Raw genomic sequence first — 18812 nt, 5'->3', positions numbered from 1 at the left:
CAAATAAACACTTAACTTTACACCTCAAGAAACTAGAAAATAAGCACACACTAAGCCCAAATTTAGCAGAAGGAAAGAAATAACAAAGATCAAGCAGAAATAAATGAACAAGAAAACAGAAAAAAAAAAAACAATTTAAAAATCAATGAAATTAAGAGATGATTTTTGAAAAGACTCATATTTTTTAAAATGAAAGAAAAGGGATTACATCTGATGCCAGAGAAATAAAAGTGATCAGAAGAGACTACTATGAACAATCATATGTCAGTAAACGAATAACCTGGAGGAAATGGATAATATTCCTAGAAACATAAACCTACAAATTGAATCATGAAAAAATAAAAAGTCTGAGTGGACCTATAACTTGTGTAGAGATTGACTCAGTAACTGAAAAACTCTTAACAAAGAAAAGCTCAGGACCAACTGGCTTCACTGGTGAAGTCTACCAAATTTTCAAGACGAATAAATACTAATCATTCTCAAACTCTTCCAAAAAAATTGAAGAAAAGGAAACCATTCCAAACTCATTTTACAAGGCCAGCATTACCTTGATACCAAAGCCAGTAAAAGAAAAAGTACAGGCCAATATCCCTAACAAACATGGATGCAGAGATCTTCAACAATACTGCCAAACTAAGTTCAACAGCACAATAAAGAGTTGTGCAACATGACAAAGTGGAATTTATCACTGAGATGCAAGGATGGCCCAACATACAAAAATCAATCAATGGGATACACCACATTAACAAATAAAAGATAAAATCACATGATTCATGGGGCTTCCCTGGTGGCACAGTGGTTGAGAGTCCGCCTGCCGATGCAGGGGACACGGGTTTGTGCCCCAGTCCAGAAGGATCCCATGTGCCGCAGAGCGGCTGGGCCCGTGAGCCATGGCTGCTGAGCCTGCGCGTCCAGAGCCTGTGCTCCGCAGCGGGAGAGCCCCCGGTGGTGAGAGGCCCGCGTACGGCAAAAAAAAAAAAAAAAAAAAAAAAAAAAATCGCATGATTCTATCTCTAGATGCATAAAATTCATCTAACAAAATACAACAAACTTTCATGATTAAAATCACTCCGCAGAATAGAAATAGAAGGAAATTATCTCAGTAAAATACTGAGATTTGTGACAAAGTAAGGCTGTTGGAAATCAGGACTTTCACTACCTCTCAGTGATAATGAAACCACTCACACCATGGTATCAGTAGACAATGTTAAGAGCCTGAACTTTCACCCTTATCTGACAGTAAGGAGGCACCCTTCCTACCCACTGCTGTCAAAAAATTTTAGTCATTACTTTCACCACTACTCAGGGGTAATGAGATGAACACACACAGACAAACACACACACAGAGTCAAAGTCAGTTAAATCAGGCCATGTTTGAATAAGTAATGAGATATTTGTCCCCCTCTTAGCCAGAGTTGTATCAGTGGAAGCTTTGTGGGAAGCCTGAAATCCCTCTGTTTCCCAACAGTAATGAGGAGTTCCTCCTGTCCTTCATGTTGACAGAGACCAAGTGAAGAACCTGGACTTCCACCCCCACCAGGTAGAAATGAGACTATGCCAATGCAGTTGTACCAGAGGAGGCCTGATATGAAAAAAAGATATAATTAAGATCCAGGACCTCATGATATAATACCCAAATTGTCCAAGTTTCAAACTAAAAAATTATTCAGAGTACTAATAATCAGGCAGATCTCAACTTGAATGAAAATAGAATCAATGAATACCAACACAGAGATGAACAGATGTTTGAATTATTTGACAAGAATTTTAAAGTAGCCATCATAAAAATGCTTCAACATACAATTATTAACACATTAAAAGGAAAGAAAGACTGTAAACAAATAGAAAGCTTCAGCAAAGAAATAGAAAATATAGGCAATCCACTTTTTATTGCAGTTCACTTTATTACATTTTGCAGACCCTGAATTTTTTTTTTTTTTTTTTTTCCGGTATGTGGGCCTCTCACTGTTGTGGTCTCTCCCATTGCGGAGCACAGGCTCTGGACGCACAGGCTCAGCGGCCATGGCTCACGGGCCTAGCCACTCCGCGGCATGTGGGATCTTCCTGCACCGGGGCATGAACCCACGTCCCCTGCATCGGCAGGCAGACTCACAACCACTGCGCCACCAGGGAAGCCCAGACACTGAATTTTTTTTATAATTTAAAAGTTTGTATCAACCCTGCATCAAACAAGACTATTGGCACCATTTTTTTCCAACAGCATTTGTTCACTTTGTATCTCTGTATCACATTTTGGTAATTCTCATAATATTTCAAACTTTTAATAATTATTGTATTTGTTATGGTGATCTGTGATCAGTGATCATTGATGTTACTATTGTCATTATTTGGGGGCACCAAAAATCATGCTCATATAAGACAGCAAATTTAATCAGTAAATGTTATGTGTATGTTCTGACTGCTTCACTAATTGGTCATTCCCCCATCTCTCTCCTTCTCCTTGGGCCTCCCTACTCCCTGAGACACAACAATATGGAAATTAGGCCAACAGATCACCTTACAATGGACTCTAAGTGTTCTAATGAAAAGAAGTGTCAATCAATGCCGCAAACTTTATTGTTGTCTTATTTTTAAAAATTGCCACAGCCACCCCAACCTTCAGCAACCACCACCCTGTTCAGTCAGCAGCCATAAACACTGAGGCAAGACTCTCAACCAGCAAAAAGATCATGATTTGCTGAAGCCTCAGATGAGGGTTAACATTTTTTAGCAATAAAGTATTTTTTAATTAAGGTACATATGTTGTTTTTTAAATGTAATGCTACTGAACATTTAGTAGACTATAGTATAGTATAAACATAACTTTTATGTATACTGGGAAACAAAAAAAATTGTATGATTCACTTTATTGCAATATTCATTTTATTGCAGTGTTCTGGATCCAAACCCAGAATATCTTTTATGTGTGCCTGTATAAAGAATCAAATGGAAATTTTAGAACTGAAAAAAACAATATGTATTCAAAATAAATAACTCAATAGACAGTTTCAATAGCAGAATGAAGGGAACAGAGGAAAAACTCAATAAACTTGAAGATAGAACAGAAGAAAGAGAGAAAATAGACTGAAAAATAAATGAACTAAGCCTCAGTAGCCTATGAGATTATAACAAGAGATATAACATTTGTGTCATGGAAATTCCAGAAAAAAAAAAAGTGGAAAAGTGTGGGGCTATAAAATGATTCAAGGAAATGGTCAAAAGTCTTCCAGTTTGAAAAAAGATAAACCTACAGATTCAAGAAGATGACTAAATTAGTTATCTTAAAAATATGCACCTCAAGACTTATCAAATTAACTTTTCTGAAACTGAAAACAAAGAAAAAAGTCTTTAAAACTGCTGGAGAGAAAACACTCATACCGAAAGAAGAAAAGCAATTCAAAGGACAGAAGATTTGTCACATGAAACTACGGAGGCCAGAAGGAAGTGACACAACATTTTTAAAGTGCTGAAAGAATATTGTCAACCCAAATATCTATATCTAAGAAAATATCATTCAAGAATAAAGAGCAAATAAATACATTCTCAGTTGAAGAAAAAAATGATCACAAGTAAACCAACCTAAAAGAATGACTAGAGGAAGTTCTCCACCCAGAAAGGAAGTAAAAAAAGTAAATCTTGGTATATCAGTAAGGAAGATAGAACAGAAAGAACAAAAGTATTGGTAAATACCATAGACTTTCCTTCTACTTTGCAGTTTTCCTAATTATGTTTGAGAGTTGAAGCAAAAATTCTAACACTCTATTGTAGTTCTCAATGTATGTAGAGAAGTATTTGTCGATTGTTTTAAATGGGGAAGATCAAAGAGACATAAGGGATATAATGTTTTAAAATTCACCTGAACTGGTAAAATGATGCACCAGTAGGCTGATTAACTGTGGATATAAACGTAATACTGAGAGCAAACCCTATAAAACCTATGTTAAGATGTACACTAAAAAATACTTTAGATATATCAAAATGATATTATAAATAATGTCCAAGTAACTCACAGGAAAAAGAAGACAGAGGAAAAAAGGAAACAAAATAATACAAAAATATTTAATCCTTAACATATAAGTAATTACATTTAAATTATTATATTTAAATTTAAATGATCTAAATACACAGAAATGGAGATTGTCAGAGAGTATTTAAAAATAACACCCAATATAAGTTGTCTACAAGATACTCACATCAAATATAATGATATAAGTAGGTTGTAAGTAAAAGAATGGGGAAAATAGACCATGCAGACATTAATCAAAATATAGCAGGAGTGACTGTATTAATATCAGATAAAGTAGACTTCAGAGCAAAGAAAATTATCAGGATTATAGACGTCATTACTTAATGATAAAAGGGCAAATACACCAAGAAGACAGAGCAATCCTAATGTGTATGCTCCAAACAGCAAAGTTGCAAGTGCCTTTATAGGGCACTCTACCCAACTACAGCAGAATAAGAATTTCTTTCAAGTTCCCATGAACCTTATACCAAGACAGACTATATCCTAGGCCATAAAACAAGCCTCAACTAATTAAAAAGAATTGAAAATCATACAGAGTTTGTTCCCTGTATGATTGACCATAATGGAATCTGACTAGAAATCAATAACAGAAACAAAACAGGAAAATCTCCAAACACTTAGAAACTACACAACACACTTCTAGGAAAAGAGAAAATCTCAAGGGAAATAAAATACACACTTAAGTGAACAAAAATGAAAATTCAACTTGTTCAGAATTTGTTCTAAATAGGTGCTCGGGGGAAATTTAGAGTATGAAATGCTTATATTACAAAAGAGGAAACGTGTCAAATCATTCATCTACGCTCTCATCTGAAGAGATTAGGAAAAGTAGAGCAAATTAAACCTAGAGCAAGGAGAATAAAGGATGTAATAAAAGACAGGAGTAGAAATCAATGAAATTGAAAACAGAAAAACTGTAAAGAAAATCAATGGAACAAAAAGCTGCTTTTTTGAAAAGATCAATACAATTGGCAAACTTCTAGCAATTTCAACACAAATTTTCAATATGAGGAATGGAACAAGAGATAGCACTATAGAAACTGCAAAGGGCAAAATGAGAAGGAAATGCTATAAACAATTGTATATCCTTGCCTTCCCAGCAAAAAACCTACTAAGCATTGGCGCATTGTATTATTTCCATATTGCTTGAATTTATTTACTAATACCAGTTTAAGATGACTGTCTATGATTATAAGGGATATTTATCGGTAGTTTTCATGTTGTCTTTGTCAGATTTTGGTATATGTTATGATGGCTACATGAAACAAGTTAAGAAGTGTTTCCTCTTCTTATCTTTTCTTTAAAATTTCATGAGAAAGTCTTCCTTAAATGTTTGATATGAATCACTAGTTGAATTATCTGGGGCTAGAGTTTTATTTTTGAGATTTTGGATAATTTACTCATATTCTTAAACAGATATGAACTGTTCTGATTTTCTATTTAATCTTTTTTCTGGTCATATTTGTCTTTCAAACAACTTGACATTTCATCTCATGTCAAATGTATTGACATAAAGTGATTAATAATACTTTCAGTATCCTTTTAATGTTGATATGATCTATAATAATAACCCTTCTTTAATTCCTGAAACAAGAAATTTTTCTTGATCAGTCTTGCTAGGGCAATGTTAATTTTCTTAATTTGCTCAAAGCAAATTAAGCTTAATTTTCTTAATTTCTCTTTTGCTAATTTTCTTATTTTTCTGTTTTCTATTTCATTGATTTATGGCCATGTATTTATTAGTTCCTTCCTTCAACTTACCTTGAATGTAATTTAGTTGTCTTTTTTCTTCATTCTTTAGGTAGAAAAATTAGATCTTTGTTTTTAAACCGTTCTTTGATGATACATGCATCTACAGTTATAAATTTCCCTCTAAGCACAGTAATAGCTATATTCTACACATTTTAATAAGTTGTTTATGTTTGATATTTCATTATCACTTAGTTCAAAACATACATAAATTACCCTTATGATAATTTATATTATATTTATATATTTATATAAATATAAAATATATTTATATTATATTTATTATGATATATTTAACACATGGCTTACTTAGAAGTATTTTGTTTTTTTTTGTTTTGTTTTGTTTTTTATTATTTATTTGTTTATTTATCTTGGCTGCGTTGGGTCTTTTGTTGCTGTGCACGGGCTTTCTCTAGTTGCAGTGAGCGGAGGCTGCTCTTCGTTGCAGTGCACGGGCTTCTCATTGCGATGACTTCTCTTGTTGCAGAGCACGGGCTCTAGGCACACGGGCTTCAGTAGCTGTGGCACGCGGGCTCTACAGCACAGGCTCAGTAGTTGTGGCGCACGGGCTTAGCTGCTTCGCAGCATGTGGGATCTTCCCGGACCAGGGCTCGAACCCATGTCCCCTGCATTGGCAGGTGGATTCGTAACCACTGTGCCACCAGGGAAGCCCAGAAGTATGCTGTTTTGTTTCAAAATATTTTGTGTTTTTCTTACCTTATTTTTATTGATTTCCAACTTAATTATGAAATTTTTTCTGGATAACATTTTTAACTTATTTCTACTGCAATACATTGCAATATTTCAATATTTTTACACTTAAAGAACTTAGTTTAAGGATCACCATCTGTCTGTCTCCGTGAAGATTCCATGTGTACATGAAAAGAATGTGTATTCTGCAGCTGTTTGATGTAAAGTTCAATAAATATTAATTAAGTTGAGGTGGCTAATAGTATTATTCAGATTTGTTATGTTCTTATTGAATTTTTGTCTAATTATTCTATCAGTAATTGTCAGTGAATGATAAAATTTCCAACCATGAACTTGGATTTGTCTATTTTCAATTTAGTTTTGTCAATTTTTACTTCATATATTTTTCGGATCTGTTATCAGCTACTTCATGTCTGTCTGATGGATTTCATCATTAGTAAATGGTTTTCATTATCTTTAGTAAACACTCGTTGTCTTAGAGTCGATTATGTCTGATATTAATATAGCCACTCCAGCTTTCTAATTCTTACTCTTTGCATAGTATAGCTTTTTCCATGCAAAACTGTTTCTCTCCAATTGTTCTCTATCTTGATAAGATATATCTATGTTCTTTTAGACAGTACATAATAGGATCATGCCTTTTTATGAAATTCAAATATTTATTTTTCAGGTGGAGTGCTTAATCCACTAAAATGTAATGTAAATATTAATATTACTGAAATTATGGTCACCACTTACTATTTGTTTTTGTGTAATATTGGGTTTTGGTTTTTATTTTTCTATTTCTCTTTATTCCTGAACAACCATTTTCCCTCTCTCTCTCTCTCTCCCCCCGCAATGTCTTACACACACACACACACACACACACAGGGACACACACACACACACAAATACACACACACGATTAGACAAGTCCATTTGAATAACTTATCTTTGCAATACTGAATGCTTTAATTCATGAACAAATTATATACCCCATTTGGGGGTGTCTTTTTATATTCCTCTCAAAATAATTGTTGTTTTCAGTATATAAATTTAGAACACATCTTGTTAGATTTGTTCTTGGGAATTTCATGGTTTTGAAGCCGTTATAAATTGTGTTTTTATAAAAAATTCATTTTCTATTTTTTGTTGCTGATACGTAAAACAGGTTGATTATTTTATAATGATATTATATCTAGCAACCTTACAAAATTCACTTTTAAGTTCTAATAATTTCAAATTCTTTTGTATTTTCTATATATATAACCATGTTGTTAAAGAAACTATGAAAGATTTGTCTCTATCTTTCCAAACATATGCTTTTAAATTATTTTTATTGTATTATTACATAACATAGTATCCCCAATATAATTCTTGAATGATCTTGATATCAAGGAAAAACTTTGAGTAGTTAACCATGAAGTATTATGCCTTACATTATTTTAAGCTACTCCTTACCAGACTAAAAAGTTCCCTTCCATTCTTACTTTAAGAGATATTTCATCATGAATTGCTATTGAAATTTTTTAATGCTTGAACTACATCTTTTGAGATAATCACAACATTTTTCTCTTTTTTAATTTAAAGTATTGAATTGCATTAATTAATTTTTAAATATTAAGTGATATACTCAAGGAATAAGCCCTTTTTAATGATGATGTATTATTCTTTTTATATACAGGTTGTTTTGATTTGTCAATATTTTGTTTACAACCTTTGGTCCTAGATTGATAAAAAATGAGTTTTAAATGGCCTATTCTTATAATATTATTGACAGGTTTTAGTATTAATATTATGCTGTCCTCATAAAGAAGTTAGAGAATACTTCCTCTTTTCATAGTCTGTGAAACTCTTTGTGTGAGATTAGCAATATTGCTTCCTTAAAGAGTTTTAAAAAATTAACTGGCCGGGCTTCCCTGGTGGCACAGTGGTTGAGAGTCTGCCTGCCGATGCAGGGGACACGGGTTCGTGACCCAGTCCGGGAGGATCCCACATGCCGCGGAGTGGCTGGACCCGTGAGCCATGGCTGCTGAGCCTGTGCGTCCGGAGCCTGTGCTCTGCAACGGAAGAGGCCACAACAGTGAGAGGCCCGCGTACCACAAAAAATAAATAAATAAATAAAAAATAAAAATAAATAAAAAATTAACTGGCCATCTTGGATTAGGTTATCTCTTTGGAAAAGGTCTCAATAATGCATTTAATTTATTTAAAATACATTGGAGTATTAAGATTTTACATTTTCCTTCTCACAGTTTTCTTAAATTGTTTTTTTGAAGAAATTACCTATTTCATCTAAATTGTCAGTTTCTTAATGTAAAATTTTTCTTAAATTTGTTTTAAATCTTCAAATGTTTGAAGTATCTTTACTGAGACCCTAATTTTCATTATACTTATTTGAAATTTTATCCCTGTTTTATAATCAGTCTTACTAAGGAACTATCAATTTTATTCTTTGTTTAAAAACTTGACTTTATTGATTATTCTCAGTTGTGTTTCTGCTATTTCTTCATTTCTAATTTTATCTTTTATTTCCCCCCACATTTCGTGAATTTAATTTGCTGCAGTTGTTTTTTTTTTTTTTTTCTGGCCCCTTGAAAAGGAAACTCAGATTATTGATTTTTCCACCTTTTCCCCAGGATTTGCATTTAATAAAAACTTTTAATTTCCCTCTAAGGTACTCTTTTAGCTGTGTTCTGCAAGTTTTTATGTGTTGTGGATTCATTAGTATTCAGTACAAAATGTTTCTTTTATCAATTGTAACTTCTTTAGCACATGAATTATGTAGAAATAAATTTTTCATTTCCAGGTAATTGGGTATTTTCTAGTTATTTTCTTATTTTTTATTTCAAACATCATTCCATTTTGATCAGAGAATACACAGATGATGTACATCCTTTAAATCACTTAGCTTTTTATTTAATTTTTTTTTTTTTTTTTTTGCGGTACACGGGCCTCTCACTGTTGTGGCCTCTCCCATTGTGGAGCACAGGCTCCAGACGTGCAGGCTCAGTGGCCATGGCTCACGAGCCTAGCCGCTCCACAGCATGTGGGATCTTCCCGGACCGGGGCACGAACCGGTGTCCCCTGCATCGGTAGGCGGACTCTCAACCACTGTGCCACCAGGGAAGCCCGCTTTTTATTTAATTTTAATCACTGGAAATTGTTGAGATTGGCTTAATGTATGGCCAAGCATATGGTCACTTGATAATGTACCATATGTCCTTCAATAAAAGATTAATTGTATCATTACTGAGTGTTTTATATGCCAGTTAGGTAAAGTTTCTTAATCACATTGTTCAGATCTACTGTGCTTTTCTACCTTAATTATTCTATCAACTGTAGAGAGATGTACTAAAAACTCATTATAATTTTGAATTTTCTACTTCTCCTTTTGGTTCTTGTGGGGTTTTCTATAGATATTTTATAGCCATATTGTTAGATACATATGGACTTTAAATTGTGATAGAGTCTAGTTTATTTTCCCCATTTATATTAATGCTTTTTTCCTCTTTTTATCACAAATAATGTTTTGTGGCTTAAAGTGTACTTTGTTCTGGCATTAACATAGATACACCAGAGTATTGTTTTCTTTTGTTTTACTTTCAAAGTTTTCTTTAAAGTATGTCTCTTAAGCAGTATAGAGTTTTGTCTTTATTCAACCTTATAGACATAGCCTCTTTATAGGAATATTTATTCTACTTACCTTTGATGTAAGAATTGATACAGTTGATTTATAACTACTATACTACTGGTTTTTTCTATTTGACTTACTTGTTTTTATTCCTCTTATCTTCTTACTTCTTTTAGATTACTCTTTTAAGACATTTTTCCATTTTCCCTTGTATTAACTAATTAGTTATATAACCTTTTAGTATTCTTTAAATATTTACCCTGTGAGTATAACATGTATGCATGACTTATAAGCAACTGATAAAATACCTTTACACCTTCCCATATAATACAACATTAGGACACCTTAATTGTAGTCTTATTGTTACTCTATATTGTAAGTTTAATATACTTAAACACTAGTATTCTTGTACATACTATATTTATTAACACAGTATTCTTATTCTTTCCTGCATTTCTATGTCTCTTTGTTCTCTGTTTCTTACTACCTAAAGAATTCCCTTAAATATTTCTTTTTATGCAGGGTCACAGGTAATGAATTCTCTCATTTTTTGTTGATATAAAAATTCATGAATTCACACTCACTTTTAATTCTTTTTTGAAGTATAATACATGTACAGACAAGTGAAGTACGATTACTTGATATTTTACTAAATTTTGACACACTAGATGCTAACTGCTATAAAGGGAAAATTGACAGTAACACAATAATAGTGGGGGACCTTAACCCCCCCAGTTACACCAATGGACAGATCATCCAGACAGAAAAGCAATAAGGAAACACAAGTCTTAAATGACACATTAGCCAGATAGACTTAATTGATATTTATAGGACATTCCCTCTGAAAGCAGCAGAATACACATTCTTCTCAAGTGTGCATGGAACATTCTCCAAAATAGATCACATCTTGGGCCACTAATCAAGTCTTTGTAAATTTAAGAAAACTTAAATACTATCAAACATCTTTTCCAACAACAATGATATGACATTAAAAAACAATTACAGGAAAAAAACTATGTGAAAAAACAAACACATGGAGGCTACAAAATATGTTACTAAACAACCAATGGAACACAGAAGAAATCAAAAAATACATAGAGACAAACGAAAATGAGAACACAATGATCCAAAATCTATGGGATGCAACAAAAGCAGTTCTAAGAGGGAAGTTTATAGCTATAAAATCTTGCCTCAGGAAACAAGAAAAATTTCAAATAAACAACCTAACCTTATACCTAAAGCAATGAGAGAAACAAAACCCAAAGTTATTAGAAGGAAAGAAATCATAAAGATCAGAGCAGAAATAAATGAAATAGAGATGAAGAAAGCATTAGCAAAAAACAATGAAATTAAAAGTTGGTTCTTTGAGAAGATAAACAAAATTGATAAACCTTTAGCCAGACTCATCAAGAAAAAAAAGGAAGAGAACTCAATTCAATAAAATTAGAAATGAAAAAGGAGAAGTTACAACTGACAAAACAGAAATTCAATGGACCATAAGAGACTATTGCAAGCAAATATTCACTAATAAAATGGACCACCTAGAAAACGGACAAATCCTTAGAAAGGTACAATCTTCCAAGACTGAACCGGGAAGAAATAGAAAATATGAACAGACCAATCACAAGATCTGAAATTAAAACTGTAATTAAGAAACTTCCAACAAACAAAAGTCCAGGAACAGATGGCTTCACAGGCAAATTCTATCAAACATTTAAAAAGTTAACACCTATCCTTCTGAAACTATTCCAAAAAATTGCAGAGGAAGGAACACTCCCAAGTGCATTCTATGAGGCTACCATCACCCAGATACCAAAACCAGACAAAGACACTACAAAAAAAGAAAATTACAGACCAATATCACTAATGAAAATAGAAGCAAAAATCCTCAACAAAATACTAGCAAAACGAATCCAACAACATGTTAAAAAGATCATACACTGGGCTTCCCTGGTGGTGCACTGGTTGAGAGTCCACCTGCTGATGCAGGGGACACAGGTTCGTGCTCTGGTCCAGGAAGATCACACATACCGCAGAGCGGCTGGGCCTGTGAGCCACGGCCGCTGAGCCTGCGCGTCCGGAGCCTATGCTCCGCAACGGGAGAGGCCACAACAGTGAGAGGCCCGCGTATCGCCAAAAAAAAAAAAAACAAAAAAAACAGCATGGTATTGGCAGAGAGAAATATAGATGCCTAGATCAATGGAACTGAGTTGTTATCCCATAAATAAATCCACAAATATATGGACAATTTATTTATGACAAAGGAGCACAGAACATACCATGGAGCAAGAATAGTCTCTTCAAAAAATGGTGTTTGAAAAACTGGACAGTCATAAAAGAATGAAACTATAGAAACGCTATCTCACACCATATTTTAAAAATGTACTCAAAATGAAGGCTTGAATGTAAACCTGAAACTATGAAACTCGTAGAAGAAACATAGGCAGTACTCTCTTTGGCATTGGTCTTAGTAATAATTTCTGGATATGTCTCCTCAGGCAAGGGAAACAAAAGTAAAAATAAACAAATGGGACTACATCAAACTAAAAATCTCCTGCACTGCAAAGGAAACTATCAACAAAACAAAAGGACAACCTACCGATTGGATAAGATATTTACAAATCATGTATCCAATAAGGGATTAACTTTCAAAATATATAAAGAACTCATACAACTCAACCAAAAAAAAAAAACTGATTAAAAATTGAGCAGAGGACCTGAATAGACACTTTCCCAAAGAAAACATACAGATGGCCAACAGACACAGGAAAAGATGCTCAACAATGCTATCATCAGGGAAATGCAAACTGAAACCACAATAAGACACCAGATGTCAGAAAGGGTATTATCAAATAGATAATAATGAGTGTTGGCTAAGATATGGAGTACAGGGAACCCTTGTTTCCTATTGGTGGGAATATAAATTTGTGTAGCCACTATGGAAAACAGTATGGAGATTCCTCAAAAATTAAAAATAGAACTACCATACAATCCAGCAATTCCACTTCTGGGCATTTTTAAAAGGAAAAAAAAACACTAATTCAAAAAGATATATGCACCCCTATTTTCATTATTTACAGCATTATTTGCAAAATTATTTACAATAGCCAAGATATAGAAGCAACTTAAGTGTTTATTAATAAATCGATGGATAAAGAAGAAGTGTTATATCTATACAAAGGAATATTACTCAGCCATAATAAGGAATGACATCTTACCATTTGCGACAAGCCAGATGGGCCTAGAGGGTATTATGCTAAGTGAAATAAATCAGACAGAGAAAGACAAATACCTATGATTTTGCTCATATGTGGAATCTAAAAAACAAAACAAATGAACAAACCTAACAAAACAGAAACAAACTCAGATACAAAGAACAAACTATTGGTTGCCAGAGGGGGAGAGAGTTGAGGTGATTAGTGAAATCGGTGAGGGAGATTAAGAGGTACAAACTTCCGGGCTTCCCTGGTGGCGCAGTGGTTGAGAGTCTGCCTGCCGATGCAGGGGACGCAGATTCGTGCCCCAGTCCAGGAAGATCCCACATGCCACTGAGCGGCTGGGCCCGTGAGCCATGGCCGCTGAGCCTGCACGTCCGGAGCCTGTGCTCCGCAGCGGGAGAGGCCACAGCAGTGAGAGGCCCGTGTACCACACACACAAAAAAAGAGGTACAAACTTCCAATTATAAAATAAGTAAGTCACAGGGATGTAATGTACAGACTAGAGAATAATATGGTAATAACTTTGGTGTCAAATAGTAACTAAACTTATCACAGTGATCATTTTGTAATGTACAAAAATATCAAATCACTATGTTGTACACCTGAAACTAATATAATATTGTAAGTCAATTATACTTCAATAAGAAAGAAGGAAAAGAAAGAAAGAGGAAGGAAGGAAGGAAGAGGGAGGGAGGAGGAAGGAAGGAATGAAAGAAGGAAGGAAGGAAGGATGGAGGAAGGAAGGAAGGAAGAGCTTCATAAATTTTTTTAAATTAAAAAATAACAATAAAGCTGTCAGGTTAAAAAAATAGTTCAATGATGTCTTCTGGTCCTATTGAAATTTATTTGTGTTACTGCCAAGTGATCACCTTCTCAGTAGCCCTGCTTCCTAGAGTCTTGTATAAATTCTGCTAAATTCCAAAATGCTTAGTATATGATTTGATTTTTGTTAGAAGTTAAAGAAGAGTTTTGCATCAGGGAGGGTGGATATTGTGCAAATCAGAGTTAACCTATGAAGACAGAGAATTCTGAAGGCCAGTGTATCCCTGACAATGTAAACATCTCTGGAATTAGCAAAGGTTTGAAAGACCCTAGGCTTTCAAAAGTCATGCAATTGGTGGAAGTTTGAGACAGTTTTACTACAACCTTCCTATTAATCAGGAAAATCCCATAAGCGGATATCTGGGATAAACAATAAAGCAATTTTAATTCAGCTAAAGAAAAAATTTAGAATAGTATACAATGTGTTCCCAGATGTTTTCTTTAGATAGTAGTAATGCTACTCGTTATTTTGTTCCTTCTCTTTTGTTTTGTATTTCCAGATTCTTGTTAATAGTGTACAAGTTACATGATAAAACTATTTTTAAATACCGTTTTTAGTTGACATTAAAAGGAAAATAAAACAAAAAACTTTCAAATAAACATGCTTCCTGCCTGACCCACTTAAATAAATAATTTGCTCTCAACTCCTCAACTCAATAGAGCCTGGTGGGTGAGTTATCCAGAAATTTATCACACTTACATCCTTTTATAAGTAGTATACTAAAACAATCTGTACTTTTAAAACTCCTGGTGGACTTTGAGGTCCTGAGATTTAGCAATAAGTACTGATTAGTGATTTCTTCCTCTTTAAGAAACATCATGTTCTTTATTCATCCATCTTACTCATGGGAACACCTACTCCCTACTTTATGGGATCAATCTAGGAGATTTTCCAGGCTCATAGACTCTATGGCAGCAGGGGATAGAATAGACATACACATATACATATGCATGCACACATGCAAGCACACACACATTACTGAAGTGGGAGCAAATAGACACAATTTTTTCTAAGATGTTCTTTTAATGTTATCTGTGGGACAAGGAATGTGAGTTTTCTAATCAAAGAGTTGGTGAAGAAGACAGTGCAGGTTAGATATAGAATGTTCTCCTCATTGTAGAGGCAATACATTTTGTTAATATAAATAAACTCTTTCATCTTCAAAACTCAAAGATCAATTTTTCAGCCCTACCCTCTTTGTATTTCTCATCCTATCTAGAATAGAGTCCATGATTTACTTCAATAACTAGAACTCTTTTGTTCCTCTTCTTTTAGTCATTTAAGTCCTTGGGCACACCACAAACCTGTATTGACCTGACTATCTGTTGTGTACATTTCTGTATTTAGATAGACAAGTGTTGCTGGTGGCATTACACAAAAAATACATTGATACTATGTAAATTTATGGTAATCAATCTCAACTAGTTCATCTACACTGTCCAGAGGTTATTGTATTGAACTGCTCACAGCCAGAGCCAGAGTGAGAGGTTGTTAAATTAAGGTGATAGAGACAGTATAATCTCCAAAAGCTTATTCCATAGATGATATTAGTGTCCTGGTTTGGATCTAAAATGAGCTGCCTTGATTCAAACGGATTTCTGGATTGGTCTTAGACATGAAAATGACTGAAAGCAATTCAAAGGAAAGTCTATTAGTCTTCCGATAATCTTTCAAAAGGAGTATAATGCCATAGAAATCAAAGCCTGAGTAACAAAATCATTCACATAGTTTCCTAAACCTGCATTAATAAGAAATGTGTTGTCAAAGTAGAACAATCCCCAGAAGAATTTTCTCCCAACCTCCTCCAAGATATGTCCACTGAAATCAATGGACAAGCAAATCTTCCCAGAGAGCAGACCAGAAAGATACAAACTAACTAAAGAATTCTCTACACTGGCAGGAAATAAACCATTGCTATTTTGGTCCATCAGGATGATGCTTTATGCTATGTTAGCTCTGTATTTTCTCCCCTTTTTGCTATTTCTAAATGAAAATTTTATTGTAGTCATCCTATTAATCTTCCATCATTGTATATCGCTTGTCTGTAAATTTAGCTAGGATATAAGAATAAAAATCGGCTACCATTTGGACTGGTTGAAGTGATAGACACAATACCTAGAGACCTAGACTTAGCCGAATGCAGTCAATGGAAAAGGCTTCATTTATTCTATTTCCTTATTCATTCCTAGAAGTGAGTACATGTCTACCTTGGTCTATCTGAGCAGACAGCCAAAGTAGAGAAAGCACAGAGTTTTCTCACCAGCAGTCTACAGCCTACAGAATGGCATCAGGTGTGATGGGATGGAACACACTGTGTCTCTGAATTCCATGTGTGGGTAAAGTGGGTAAACATATTTCCTGTGCCTGCCCACGTGATAAAAAGTCCACAGTTCAGAAGTTTAGGGGCACGCTTCGTATCATAGCATCTGTTCTGGTTCAGTGCATAAGAATCTAAGTCTCTGAGGGAGATGACATAGTGGACAAAGAGCCTTGGCTGTCACCTCCTCTTGGAAGCCTGGCCATGAGGCTCCTCCTGATCATTGCAATTCTGCTGTTCCAGAACTTCACAGGTAATCCAGAGATTTCCAAGGGCTGACTCAGACCACGTTGGTTTTATAGAGGTGAGCGTAGCTGCCTTCCAGGGGCTCACTCAAATCAACAATGGATGGAGTACTTTCAAGAACCCAAGAGAATTTTATAATTCACAGTAGGAAGAGATAGGGCCCTAAGGATGGCTGAAGTCCATCCAGTGTCATCAGAAATTCCCTCTTCCTGAGCCCTTCTACTATGCTACTGTTTTTAAAAAAGGAGTATTCATAGAGCTGAAATAGGTCATAATTTCCTCTGAGAAGGACGCATTACAGAAAGACATAAGACCAATATCTGGGGATGCCCTTATTTCTTTGGATACAGATTTTACTCTGGCACCCAGCCATATTTTCTTCCAATCTCATACTGTAGATAAATTTTGATCTATTTTACTACAGTGTGTGAACAGTGGAAGGAGAACAAACTTTGGATTCAGGTTTTAGAAACATGCCTTCAACATCTACTAGTTTATCGACTTTGGATAAAAGGTGAAGACTGGCTGAGCCTTAATTTCCTCATTTGTGGAGATAATGACACCTGGCTCATAGGGGATTTATTAAATGACAAAAACGTGTAAAACATCTAGCACAGGGCTTGGCACATACTAAATACTTAAAAATTAGCTTCCTTTCCTCTTTCAAAATCAGACCCCTTATATTTGTCCCTTATTATAGGAATAATAATGGTCTATCTGTAGCCCCTTAAACTCCTAAGAATCAAAGGAATCTCTAGAACCTGGTGTTGGAGGCTGCATCTTTGTTCTCAGTCTCATCCTCTGGGGTTTATTCCGGAGGATAGTACAAGCGCCGAAGCCAAAATGTGAACATCCTAAACTCTTAGATTATTGAAAATATTTAGGATCACTAAAGTAGACATATCAAGGTGAGCAAAGGTCTGGAGAAATTCTTTCCTCTGGAGATAGAAAGAGAATGAGAGGTCATAGAGGGATAAAACAAACCCAAGATCGTTGTGATGACATAGAAGCCAAAAGAAGATATGCATTGACAAAAATGTACAATACGGAGAAGTAATGGGGGAGGAAGAAAGTTGAGGGTAAAAATATCTGACTGGACCAAAAAAAAAGTCATTCTTGACCATGGTAGCAAGTATGAACCCAAGAGCAGAGTTTGATTCAGACATAAATACCTAGTAACAAATTATTGTATTCCGAGCAGTGGTAGGGAAGTAGTACTCTGGAAGCATTCAAATAGAGGCAGATTTTCTGAGGTTCTCAGATGGAGCATAGATCCATAGCCTGAAATCAAGGATTCAGCTCCTTTATTTTCCCAAATAAGATCTGTTGCTCTTGGTGAAGTCCATCAGATGTAGGATGGAAGCCCAAAACCTTAGAGGAATAAAATATGAGTGATCAGTTAGACATAAACACTGAAGTTCACCCTCTTGGAGAATCCTCTGTGGAATATTACTGGTATATGTTCTCTGGGTCTCCCATATACTTTATCCCTACAAACATTCTCTGTCTTCCCTATGACTAAAGTTGCCTTTTGTTTCAAACAGTGACCTTGGCCTATTGTTCTTTATGTGCACAGTAACCAAACAACTTAAGAAATGCTGAGGTGAATACATACGAGGATTCTGCAGGAAAATATGCAAAACAACACAAATACGTGAAGTACTATGTGAAAATGGGAGATATTGTTGCCTCAATATCATGGAACTGGAAGCACGTAAAAAAATTACCAGACCACCTCGTCCAAAGCAAGTGACATATGCATTTACTTTTCCACAAGAGTATTATGCAGATGAACAGAATTATACAAACTCCAACAAAACGTTTACATAAATCAAACACAATTTTCTGTTAGTTCATTTCTCAACCTATTCCAATAAACTGAGGTGAAGAGGTCCACATCCTGTCCCTTCTTGTTCCTAGATCTCAGTCTAATAAATCTCATTGCCAGTTTTCTGACTCATTGCTCTTTAACCAGAGGTTGAACATTCAATATATCAAATGATGAATTGATAAGGACAACTCAGAACCTCCCCTTGAAAAGGGGATACAACCAGCACACTAAAAAATCTATAACATGGAAGACTGGAAGGAGAAACTCAGGAAAGTAG

The 18812-nt window shown here is 34.7% G+C and overlaps 1 protein-coding gene across 1 annotated transcript; it reads left to right on the top strand.

Annotated features, from left to right (window-relative positions):
- Window positions 1-16662: 16662 nt before the first annotated feature.
- On the top strand, window positions 16663-18534 carry DEFB127 (defensin beta 127). Its single transcript, XM_067705174.1, is given in 2 exon segments — window positions 16663-16711; window positions 18281-18534. Coding segments are annotated over 2 exon segments (303 nt in total).
- Window positions 18535-18812: the final 278 nt, after the last annotated feature.

This window comes from Pseudorca crassidens, chromosome 15 (genome assembly GCF_039906515.1).
Source record: "Pseudorca crassidens isolate mPseCra1 chromosome 15, mPseCra1.hap1, whole genome shotgun sequence".
NCBI lineage: Eukaryota > Metazoa > Chordata > Mammalia > Artiodactyla > Delphinidae > Pseudorca > Pseudorca crassidens.
The sequence above is the reverse complement of the archived record's forward strand: the minus strand, read 5'-3'. Positions and strand labels throughout refer to the sequence as shown.